At 42.7% G+C, this 12,420-nt stretch overlaps 1 protein-coding gene across 1 annotated transcript in view; it reads left to right on the plus strand.

Annotated features, from left to right (window-relative positions):
- The first annotated feature begins 2,937 nt into the window (after nucleotides 1-2,937).
- The window catches only part of LOC126273297 (uncharacterized), a 112,453-nt gene continuing 102,970 nt past the window's right edge, over nucleotides 2,938-12,420 (plus strand). The window contains exon 1 of the mRNA XM_049976843.1: nucleotides 2,938-3,226. Coding sequence (XP_049832800.1) covers nucleotides 2,938-3,226 — 289 coding nt within the window. The remainder of the gene's footprint in view (nucleotides 3,227-12,420) is intronic.

The following is a 12,420-nucleotide window of genomic DNA, read 5'->3' on the forward strand; positions in this document are numbered from 1 at the left end:
CAGATGTAGGTACCCTGTGCGCATGCGCAGAGTGCCGACCGCAGCGCTGCGGCCGCGGTGTGGTAAAACGGTACTTACTTGAAAAACACGCCTCGTACAAATGACTTGCTTACTTATCACGTTCATCCTGCGACGAAAACTTATTTTAACTGAACCAGAAATGTGTGCAAAGCGACCTTGTCCAAAATGTTAATAAACAATAAGATTCTATGCACCGCTGATCTAAAATGTACTGCATCTATGTGCAATATAGTGTCATAATTAGAATATTATGACTACCACCAAAATGAGGAGATATTATGGATAATTGACTAACATATCGATGCCATAGAAAAATAAATTGTAGATTTACAGGGAAAAATTGAACGATTGATTACTGATACAGAAACGAGCCGGCAGATGTGCTGTTGTGCACTTTCACACATTCTTTACTTCCAGATCTACCATACGTAACACTTACTAACCAGCTTGTTCATTGCTTCCGTGATTTATCCAGTCTCATTTGATACCGAGATGATGAACAAAACACGGATTCCTGTCACTGATAGTTGCTACGAATCTGTCCAGCGACTTTCTCTTGTTTTATTGGCATGTAACGTACTACCGCGACGTAGACGACTGTGGCTACTCCTGTGAGTTTTCCAGGTGACATATGACACGGAGCGTTAAGGTCCATCACTTGTGACAGCAACTCAGTTAACGCTCTAGCAAAGGAAATGATGCAGCTTTATAGAAAAATGTGAAATGGTATCGAAGGCAGCTACCGAATTAAAAAGGCAGCACTTTTCAACTATGGCAGTGCTGCAGTGACCCCTCTTTCATTGCCATAATCGTACCTGAGGCAGATAGCTCACAACTTGAAAGATGAGAACGAAACGACCGTTTTGAAATTGAAAATGTGATGTCTTAAGTGGAAATTATTAAGAATATTTCATCTAGATGATAACGAAAAGCCATGCGAATTTAGCAGAGTCAAGCAGTGCTGTTACGAAAACAGAATTGCCAACAAATCCTGATGGAGTTGCAAATTCTTGAAAACTGTAGCGGCAAGAAGAATGTTTTTTTTTTTTTCGTACCTGGAACAGAACAAGATCGGATTCGGACACTCTGCTCTAAGAATTTCAGACGTTCCATATTTTCGATTCCCTGTACGGACCAACTAGTATTTTAAACGATGTGATGGTATACAACAAAGGGCTTTATGCATTAAGTTCTGACAGCTAAACGAATTAACGCTTTCCTAAATCCATGAGGCGGGCAAAAGTGAGAGAAGTTCGGAATACATACAGTGCGTTATCAAGAGACGAGGTGAAATTAACATCAGTTAGAAAGTGAATGGGACCTAATGTAGCAAGGCATTTCATAGATTATAGTTCGACAGTAATTCATTCCTATACGAATATACAGATATTTTTGTACTAATAACAGACTTAGGAGCAGTCACTTAGTGAATTGGGAGGAACCAGTACCACCGTCAGGCCACTCACGAATTGATGTTCGAAAGAAATAAAAAGAATTATTAATGTTTAGCATGTATCAATACTTACAAATTAATTTGCGATTTGAATGTAAATGACTCATTCCATATCATTATGGTTTATCGTACAAAATGATCCATGGAACATGAAATTAGCTAACTGCGTTAACTGTACTCACGCTGAATATGGCTTGAATGCTGCTCTTATTATTATTTTATTTAATATATAAGAAACTATCAGTATCAGCCTCGATTGCAGTAATGAACCCAAAAAATGGTTCAAATGGTGAAACGTTCCCTTAGAAAAATTTTACAAAACTGTGCTTAAACTGAAACACAATATTTTTTAGCGCAACGCAATCTGACTTTCAAAAATCCCTACAAAAGAATGGCCCTGACTAACATTAAGCTATACGTTTCACAAATCACTTACCGCACAAAAATCTTGGTTACTCGAACTACTGCAATACAGCGAGCGCCACTACTGCCAGCTACATAAAAGATTCAAACTACAGAAGGCACTAACTACTGATAGGGATACTTAGCAAATGCAAGATTTTAATAGAGTACAAACAATGTATTTACCTCAATAGTGTTCAAAAGTCAAAATGTATATAGCAGTTCAAGACATCCAGTCTTACAAATTTCAAAACTCCGCCATCTCTCTTCCCACATCCACCACTGCTGGCGGCTCACCTCCAACTGCGCAACGCTACGCGCTGTTAACATCCAGCTGCCCAACACTACAATGGCGAGTATTACAACAATGCCAACCAGCCACTGACTGCACACAGCACAGCCAGTGATTTTCATCAGAGCGCTACGTGGCGTTACCAATATAAAAAACCTAAACAGACTACTTACAATGGCTCTGAGCACAATGGGACTTAACTTCTTAGGTCATCAGTCCCCTAGAACTTAGAACTACTTAAACCTAACTAACCTAAGGACTTCACACACATCCATGCCCGAGGCACGATTCGAACCTCATTTGTTATCCGTCGTCAAACTACAAATTAAAGCGTTCAGTATTAATGGATTCAAGCTGACTGGGTCAATGGTAAAAGCCAAACATCAGACAAGGAGCGATCCTGGATGTCTGATGATGGATAAATTCCGAAACGCGTCATATGAGCAACAAAGTCATTCCTTACCTGATGTTTGTCTTTTACCATTACGACCCAGTCAGTCTGGTTTTTGTAGTTACAGTAGCCAGCCTCCTGCATGACTTTATGTCACATTTATATTACGGAAATTAAAATATTCTAGAAAATTTTGGAATCCTTGGGACTGATATCTTGCCAGTATCAATGGCGACAATAGGCAAAAATGGTAGAGATTCTCAATTCCCGGAATGGATGATTTGTCTTTGTAAATAATTAAGTTTTTACGGAACCCTCAATGCGCGATTCCTACTCGCACCTGGACAGTTTTTAGTTTATCTGATAATAAACTCCTTCATGACCATTAGATCAGCTCCGGACTGTAAAATGATTGGTTCCGACTTCTTCAGCTTTTTTTCACTTCTTTTCAGCTTTGATGAGGTTGATGAAGACGATGCCTTCGAAGCTGACCTTCTAGAGAAGTTGGACTCCAGCGGTATGTGCAAGCTGCGGGAACATTTCTTCTGCAAGGAAGGCCAAAAATACGACCAACAGAGGAAGCTGTCGGGCAGCATTCCTGGTTACAAATACTCTGGGTTGTCACTCAACAGAGACGAGTTCATCGAGGCGATGGAAAGCGCTATGGGTAATTAGCTATTTCGTTGCGAAATGTGATGGCAAATAATTTAGTGTGGTGTGATCTATAGTTATTGACAGCTTCGTTATTCCGAGAGTTATTGTTCCGTGGATCTTCTGTACGAATAATCGTAAAGACGTGGAGCGAGTCATTTTAGATTCACATTACACGTTCATATATAAATAAGAATATCTACAATTTTTTAAGTACTGCTGTGAGTTAATAAGTTCTACCCATCACCTTTTACAAATTCCAAAATTAGAAGTTCTTCTTTTTCAGTTTCTTTTCATATTTTACTTCCTTGTCTGTCAGACATTTAACATCTTTGGGTAAATAATCAAAATTTTCGTGGCAGCGTGGTACATCGTGGTAGAGATTCTCAATTCCCGGAATGGATGATTTGTCTTTGTAAATAATTAAGTTTTTACGGAACCCTTTTTGTGCTGGAGATAATCTTAATGTGGAGTAATTAATGCGATTTTTCCTTCTGTTATTGTAATTATGTGCATCATTGTTCCTTTTAAACTGCACTGGATTATTTACAACAAACTCCATGAAGGAATAGATATACTGTGAAACAGTAGCCAAAATGCCTAACTTCTTAAACAGATGTGTACAAGATATTCATGGGTGAGAATGTTGTGACTGCCAATTCGCAATATTTCACAAACACAACTTTTATTGATGTAAGTTCACAAGGTTGATGACTGAACAACAAACGAAAGGTAACAATAACAATGCCAGTAAAAGTCTCCTAACTGAGGAAAACAAAAGTTCACTTCTAATTTTCCACAAAGGTTCGTTGTAACACACACACACACACACTAATAACAGTCCAACTCAAAGGCGAATACGTAATCTTCAACTGTCACAGTACATGAGGTCGGCATCCAGCGTGAACTGAACTTCGCGGCTGGTTCTAGCCCCTAAATTGCTGCCTCCAGCCAATAAGGTTTTGGCGTTGCGATATTTCCTGCAGACCGTACGTAGCTCGAGCTGCCCCTGCAGGAAGTAGTGCCCGGAATGTCTGTTTCCAGTATCTTGTATGTGAATAGCTGGTGTTTACCACGGTGCTTTTGGTACGCCTAGAGCATAGACAACCTCGTCCTCTATGGTGTAATATGGGTTGCCGGCCCTCAGGGACGACCTTGGCTCCGGTATAACAATTATCACACATGATTCTTGTAGCACGTTTTTGAGCAAAGTCTGCTTACTGTGATGTCTCCCCCAGATATTTGAAATGATTCGAAGAAGTCACTACAAGGGATAGATTGTGTTTCAAGTATAATATTACTGATGATTATACAGAAAAAACTACCAGATTCTTTCACCATACTTGAGCTTCAGCACAACTAAAATATGTGTCAGTAACCGTTATCCTCAAATTCATTCTTTACGAAAATACTCTGTTTTGTCGATCAGGGTTTTTTTTGTGAAGAACTGAATGGAGGAAAAGTTCATAAAGTGAAACTGAGCACATTTAACAGTTAGTTGATCGTAATCTGAAAATTCCTTACATTACAAAAAGTACCGTTACCATCTCAAGTAAGTTGTGTGTAATACTTCCTGAAGGCTGATAATCGCAATGATTCTAGTCGTGGGAAATTCAAAATTTAACTCAAACTTTTGGAAGATTAAAGTTATTGCTGGATTAGTGAGTGTATCGTTTCTCCAGTGGTGCCATCAATCATTTTTGTATCACTCAAATTTCTTTAATTTTATATGCATGTACAATTGTTCCAACTGCAAATTTTCTGCTCTGGTAACCACACGAGAAGGAACAGTGATTGAGAAATCAAACTCTGTTTTAACGCTGTACAAGTATTCCAAGTTATGTATTCAGTTGTCTCCATAAACTATTAGAAGTGATTGCTGGGATCGCTCCTTCAACAATACCACGAAATGTCACCCAGGGTCTGAGATATGACTAGAATGACGAGAGCAACAAAATTTATCTAGCAATCACATTCTATCAGGATTTCAGTTCACGATAGATGAGAAAATCCGAACTAGTAACCAACATCAACATTTAATATTACATTCATGAATATATTCACACAAATAAATAAAAATACTGCAATTGAATTAACGTTCAACCCTACCTTCATACTTGATGTAGTCACAGTTGAAAACAAAAGATATCGCAACTTATCTTGTGGCATTTGTTACCTTGACAAACCCGGGGAGAAATCTGAGCTCCCATTAGACCACCAATAGGTGCATCAGTGCGCTGCACCAGGTACCACTGGACCACGATATCACTGCACTTGGCCTCCCGTTTCCATTGTCGGAAAGCTGTGGTGATGTTACAGTGAACAAGTACTGTGATGACTAAGAAAGTTGCGCGTATACCATCAAGTGGTTCAGCGTGTTCTCGTGGAATATCAAGATAAGAACTCACAATAAGCCGACCGAAGCGCCCTCATTTCCAAGTGCAATAATATTGTGGTCGACTAATGCATTGCTGTGAACGTAATTTTTTTAAAATATTTCTGCTAGAAGCGGCTGATGTTATTTGAGCCTACTTAAACATTGATAATGAATGTCATTGCTGATTGGTATCTGTATGAAATCTTTACGCAAAAAGAGAACATGTGAAATACCTGTATCGCACACTGCCACTCTTCTTGACCAATCAGGGTTACTGCTTCATTTGTAATTGTCCCAGTGTCCACAGGAAGCCAACGTAATATTCCTCCCTTTCTTATATAATGGCTGCTCTTTCTTCTGAATTCCACTCGGTGGCAATCGTATGAGCGAAGTAGTTTCTTAGTTTCATTTTTAAGCTATTTGTTTTAGATACATTGCGTCCGATCAATTAGGAAATGATTTATCAGAATCAAATTCATTGAGAGCAACGGAGCATTTAATCAGCATATTAGCTGAAAAGTACGTTCTACATCTAGATCTACGTAGATACTCCACAAGCCACCGTACGGTGCGTGGCGGAGAGTGCTTCATACCACAACTAGTCGTTTCGTTTTCTACCCCAATCGCGAACAGTGCGCGGAAAAACGGCTATCTATATGCCACCGTAAGAGCCCTGATTTCTCGTATCTTTTCTTCGTGGTCCTTATGCCCAATGTATGTTAGCGGCAGTAGAATCGTTTCGGCAGTCGGCTAAAAATGCCGCTTCTCTGAATTTTCTCAATAGTGTTTCTCGAAAATAAATTATATTTATTACCAGTCTTGTATGATTTTCTGGGAACGGATGAAAAAAAAATGGTCAAATAGCTCTGAGCACTATGGGACTTAACATCGGAGGTCATCAGTCCCCTAGAACTTAGAACTACTTAAACCTAACTAATCTAAGGACATCACAAACATCCATCCCCGAGGCAGGATTCGAACCTGCGACCGTAGCGGTCGCGCGGTTCCAGACTGAAGCTCCTAGAACCACTCGGCCACATCGGCCGGCGGAAACGGATGAAATCAAAATTGGCAAGGAAGCAACAGCTAAAAGCATAAAAGATAACCTCAAATCTTTGGCCTCCAGCCTCAGGTAATTTTAAATCGTATATTCTTCTAAATTTTGTGCAAACATAGTCAATAGTCCTAATTGTAAACACTAATTTTCGCTCCTTGGTAACTTATTCTAAAACAGTTAATTTTTCAGACACTATGATTTTGAAATCTAATAGTAATTTATTTTACTTACTTGTCTTATTCTGAGATTATATACACTCCTGGAAATGGAAAAAAGAACACATTGACACCGGTGTGTCAGACCCACCATACTTGCTCCGGACACTGCGAGAAGGCTGTACAAGCAATGATCACACGCACGGCACAGCGGACACACCAGGAACCGCGGTGTTGGCCGTCGAATGGCGCTAGCTGCGCAGCATTTGTGCACCGCCGCCGTCAGTGTCAGCCAGTTTGCCGTGGCATACGGAGCTCCATCGCAGTCTTTAACACTGGTAGCATGCCGCGACAGCGTGCAGTTGACGGACTTTGAGCGAGGGCGTATAGTGGGCATGCGGGAGGCCGGGTGGACGTACCGCCGAATTGCTCAACAAGTGGGGCTTGAGGTCTCCACAGTACATCGATGTTGTCGCCAGTGGTCGGCGGAAGGTGCACGTGCCCGTCGACCTGGGACCGGACCGCAGCGACGCATGGATGCACGCCAAGACCGTAGGATCCTACGCAGTGCCGTAGGGGACCGCACCGCCACTTCCCAGCAAATTAGGGACACTGTTGCTCCTAGGGTATCGGCGAGGACCATTCGCAACCGTCTCCATGAAGCTGGGCTACGGTCCCGCACACCGTTAGGCCGTTTTCCGCTCACGCCCCAACATCATGCAGCCCGCCTCCAGTGGTGTCGCGACAGGCGTGAATGGAGGGACGAATGGAGACGTGTCGTCTTCAGCGAGGAGAGTCGCTTCTGCCTTGGTGCCAATGATGGTCGTATACGTGTTTGGCGCCGTGCAGGTGAGCGCCACAATCAGGACTGCATACGACCGAGGCACAGAGGGCCAACACCCGGCATGATGGTGTGGGGAGCGATCTCCTACACTGGCCGTACACCTCTGGTGATCGTCGAGGGGACACTGAATAGTACACGGTACATCCAAAACGTCATCGAACCCATCGTTCTACCATTCCTAGACCGGCAAGGGAACTTGCTGTTCCAACAGGACAATGCACGTCCGCATGTATCCCGTGCCACCCAACGTGCTCTAGAAGCTGTAAGTCAACTACCCTGGCCAGCAAGATCTCCGGATCTGTCCCCCATTGAGCATGTTTGGGACTGGATGAAGCGTCGTCTCACGCGGTCTGCACGTCCAGCACAAACGCTGGTCCAACTGAGGCGCCAGGTGGAAATGGCATGGCAAGCCGTTCCACAGGACTACATCCAGCATCTCTACGATCGTCTCCATGGGAGAATAGCAGCCTGCATTGCTGCGAAAGGTGGATATACACTGTATTAGTTCCGACATTGTGCATTCTCTGTTGCCTGTGTCTATGGGCCTGTGGTTCTGTCAATGTGATCATGTGATGTATCTGACTCCAGGAATGTGTCAATAAAGTTTCCCCTTCCTGGGACAATGAATTCACGGTGTTCTTATTTCAATTTCCAGGAGTGTATTTTATTCTTCATTCATATGAATGAGAAGTCTAGTAACTAGATGTACTAGAGCAGTATCTAAGCCTTTTCATGTTTCTCTTAGGAACTACTTGCATAAAATTGAGGGCAAACTCTAGTGGCACAAAAATATCTTTGAAGAAGATTACTTTAAAAAATCAAATATGTTATCAAGTGGAGTAGACTTGTTAACTGAACTATCATATGACCAGACGGTAAAATCATTTTTAAAACAACACCAGTTCTCCCATTCTGGATAAGTGTTCAGCAAGAGTATCCAGCAGTTGCCAAAACTGCGCTGAGACACTTGATGAGTGTTTCGAAAACCAGTCTATGTGAACAAGTCTTTTCAACTTTGCATTTCTGGAAAAAATGTACAGGAAGAGACTGAATGTAGTTAGCGATTTGAGGCTAAAATCAACCAGATTCCAGACACTTTCTCGTTGGGGACAAACAATGTAAAAAATCCCATTGTTTTATTTCTAAACTGACCACTCAATTTTGAGTGTTAATATTGGTGCGATATCTAACTGAATACAAAAAATTTCTTTATAGAAAAATATAAATATTTTCAATCCTGCATGTGCATGCTTTACTAATTAGGTCTACCGACATAAGAGCTCATGTTCCCAGAATGTATGTGTAGCTGGTGAAGTCTAACGCCACCTGGTGATACCTTACATGTCGTTTGAGAGTTGGTGACACAAGTGGCTTTATGTTAGGTGGTCGTGTTTCCCCATTCTCACTTGTTGTGTGTCTTGCGAAATTAATGATGGCTGGTATCTGGCAACAACTGATACGGTGTAGGCTGGCTAGAGTAGCCATCCAGGCCTCCCCACCCTCACCCTTGTGCTCGCTACTGCGTTGTAGGAGCAAACAAGGCTACTCATGTTGCAGCCGTGTACATTTATTAGACTTGGTGTGGAACAGCACACTCCAGCTCCATGTCCAGCAAGCACGATCGACGTCGAACCCACGGTCCTCGGCAACAGTGCATTGTCCGTATCCTGGCTTCTGCTGCTATCAGTGTTGTGTGGTCAGGAGCTGAGAGCTCTCGCTGGGCAGACAGCAGATGGCCACTAAGTCATTGGTGGTGATGCAGTCGTGCTCCACAGTCACACGGCAGTTGGATGGTGTCGGTATCCGGTCCAGCAGCGACTTGGATCGAAGGCAGTACCATCCAGGAAAAAGCAGGCAGTGATTAGTTGGGTCCCGGTTCGAACTTCGGGGCTGTTGGCGCTAGATGCAGGACCCAACTCCAAGTGATCCCATTGAATGCTGACTGACGCTGATGGCTGCACCAGCGGATGGTAATTATGTGATGATTCTTCCCCAGATTTTACAGTGGCTGCCCGGTCAACAGCAGTTGCCGACTCGATGGCAGTTACCAGCAAGTTGTCACACAGTCAGCACAGGTATTACTTAGCCCTCTTCCGTAACGCTAAAGTGCCGTCCCAAGTTCTGGTGACACCAATGGTTTCTGAACAGTTGTCGTACCGATGTCCTTAAGACAAATGGCTAAATGCTAAAGCAGCGGCTTGCAGCACCCGGCGGCTGTTATGTGGCCATCAGGTGGCAATATGTGAGATCTGGCTAGCGGTGTACCACTTGTCGAATCATTCAGAGAAGTCTACGCTCAGTAGCACGAAAATAACCCTATCATGCAGTACTATTTGGACGCGGCTCGAACCTGCTGAGTGTAGGCTACGATGACTGTGGATTCATTGCACGTGTTACGGACAGAGAGTCTTGTGAAATTTTCCTAAATGGTCTTCCCAAAATTGTCTTGAGCAACTAGTTAGACAACCCATTCGAAGTGGAAATATTTTAGACCTTGTAGCCACAGGCTGGATCTTATCGACGCTGTCAGTATAGGGAAGGGATAAGTGGTAATGGTGTTACCATAGTGATGGTGGTTGCTACAGTTAATAAACCTTTAAAGAAGGCTAGGAGAGTATTTATGATGGTAAGAGGAGACAAGCAGTTGTGAACTTAATGAATGGACATCATTTAGTTCCAATATGATGGACGCAGAGGAATTATGAGGAAAGTTTAAACTGATTGCAAATCTAGCTCTGGAGAAGTATGCGTCGGGTAACTGGATTAGGGACGAAAAAGACCCACTGTGGTTTAATAACAAAATTCGGAAAAATGCCGACGAAGCAAAAGAGAACGGGAAAATGTCGGTACGCAAAAATTAATTGAAATTCGTGCATTTATATTGAACATGAAGCAAACAACTTCCACTATCGTAGGCCTACTTTAGCGGATGAACTTGCCGAGATCCCGAGAAAATTAGGGTCTCACATAAAGTCGCTTCTGTTCAGACGCTTATCGACCACTTTAGTGTGGCGATAGAAGACGGCAAAATGGAAATTGAAGTCTTAAAATTCACCTATAAAAAATCATTCACGAATGAAGATCGTGCAGACATGACCATTTGTTTGACCGTCGCACAGATCCCCGTGTACAGGATATGCAAATAGGAATCCTTGTCGTTGAGAAGCAACAGAAAACAAGTAAGTCACCAGGACCGGCTGGAATCCCTGTTAGGTTTACAGAATACTCTAAACATTGGCACCTTACTCAGGTTGCAGTTATTGCGCACCTGTCGACTAGCGCGTAACATTAAGCTACTGGAAAAGAAGCACGTGACTCCTGTATTTAACAAGGGTAAAAGAACCGACCACCTCAATATCCTTAACATCGGTATCCTGCAGAAATCTTGAACATTCCTAAATTCAAATACAATAAATGTCCTTGAGGCAGAAAAGCTTATGTCCACAAATCAACGCGGATTTGCAAGAACCGTTCGTGCGAATCTCAGCTTACCCTTTTCTCATATATTATCCTACACTATGGACGTAGGACAACAGGCAGATTCCGTATTCCTAGATTTCCGCAAAGCGTTTGACACGTAGGTTAGGATAAGCAGCAGACTGCGACTGATTGCTGATGACGCTGTAGTAAAGGGCAGTAGAAGGATGCAGGCCGACCTAACCAGAATTTCTATTAGGTGTGATTGATGACAGCTTTCGCCAAATATAGCAAAACGTAAGTTAATGCAGAATCCAGTAATATTGGAATACAGTTCTAGTGGTAAAGGGAAAAGTATCTTCTTTGAGTGGCAGTAGAAGGATGCAGGCCGACCTAACCAGAATTTCTATTAGGTGTGATTGATGACAGCTTTCGCCAAATATAGCAAAACGTAAGTTAATGCAGAATCCAGTAATATTGGAATACAGTTGTAGTGGCATGCTGCTTGCACACTCACGTCGATTAAATATGTAGATGTAACGTTGCAGAGTGATATGAAATGGATCAAGCAAGAAAGGTCTGTGGTATGGGAGGCGATTTCGGTTCATTGGAAGAGTGCCTTGCAGCACATCTACAAAGGAGGCCACGAGAAGAATACTTTTCTCCAGTACTGGTCGAGCGTTTGGGAGCGCAGCTGGTCGGATTAAGGTAGATATCGAAGCAATCAGAGTCGTGCTGGTAGATTTTATCCTGTAGATTTGATAAACTTGCAAATGCTGGTGAGTTGCTTCGTCAACAAATGGGAATTCCTGGAGGGAAGACGGCCTTCTTTTCGGGGAAAACCATGGAGAAAATTTAGAGAAGTGACATTTGCAGCTGACTGCAGAATGCTTCTACTGCCGTCAAAGTGCAATTGGCGTGAGGACCACGAAGACATTAAGTCTCGTGTGGAGGCATATAGACAGTCCTTTTTCCCTCCCTCCATTTGCGAGTAGAATAACAAAGGGAAAAAGTAGCAGTGGTAGGTGGTATCCTCTACCATACCCCATACGGTGGCCTGCAGATGTAGATGCAGAACTGATTTTCCTACGTTCTTATTCCTTTCTTTAATTCACTCATTCTCTAACTCCGCTTCGGTGACTGGCGTCACATAGTTTCAACTGAAGAGTAGACATAATTTGACACCCAAGTTTTAATTAAAATGCATCGGGCAGCGTGTCGTGTAACATCCAATTATGCTGTGGAGTCACAACGAATCGAAAAGCGTCCAGATCTCCGATTCGTCACAATAACTGCGCGTAGCAGCTGATGGGACGGTACCGCTGGACAGCAATAAATTACTGACTCACCTTTCTCCGAG

The sequence above is a fragment of the Schistocerca gregaria genome, chromosome 5, assembly GCF_023897955.1.
Source record: "Schistocerca gregaria isolate iqSchGreg1 chromosome 5, iqSchGreg1.2, whole genome shotgun sequence".
Lineage (NCBI taxonomy): Eukaryota > Metazoa > Arthropoda > Insecta > Orthoptera > Acrididae > Schistocerca > Schistocerca gregaria.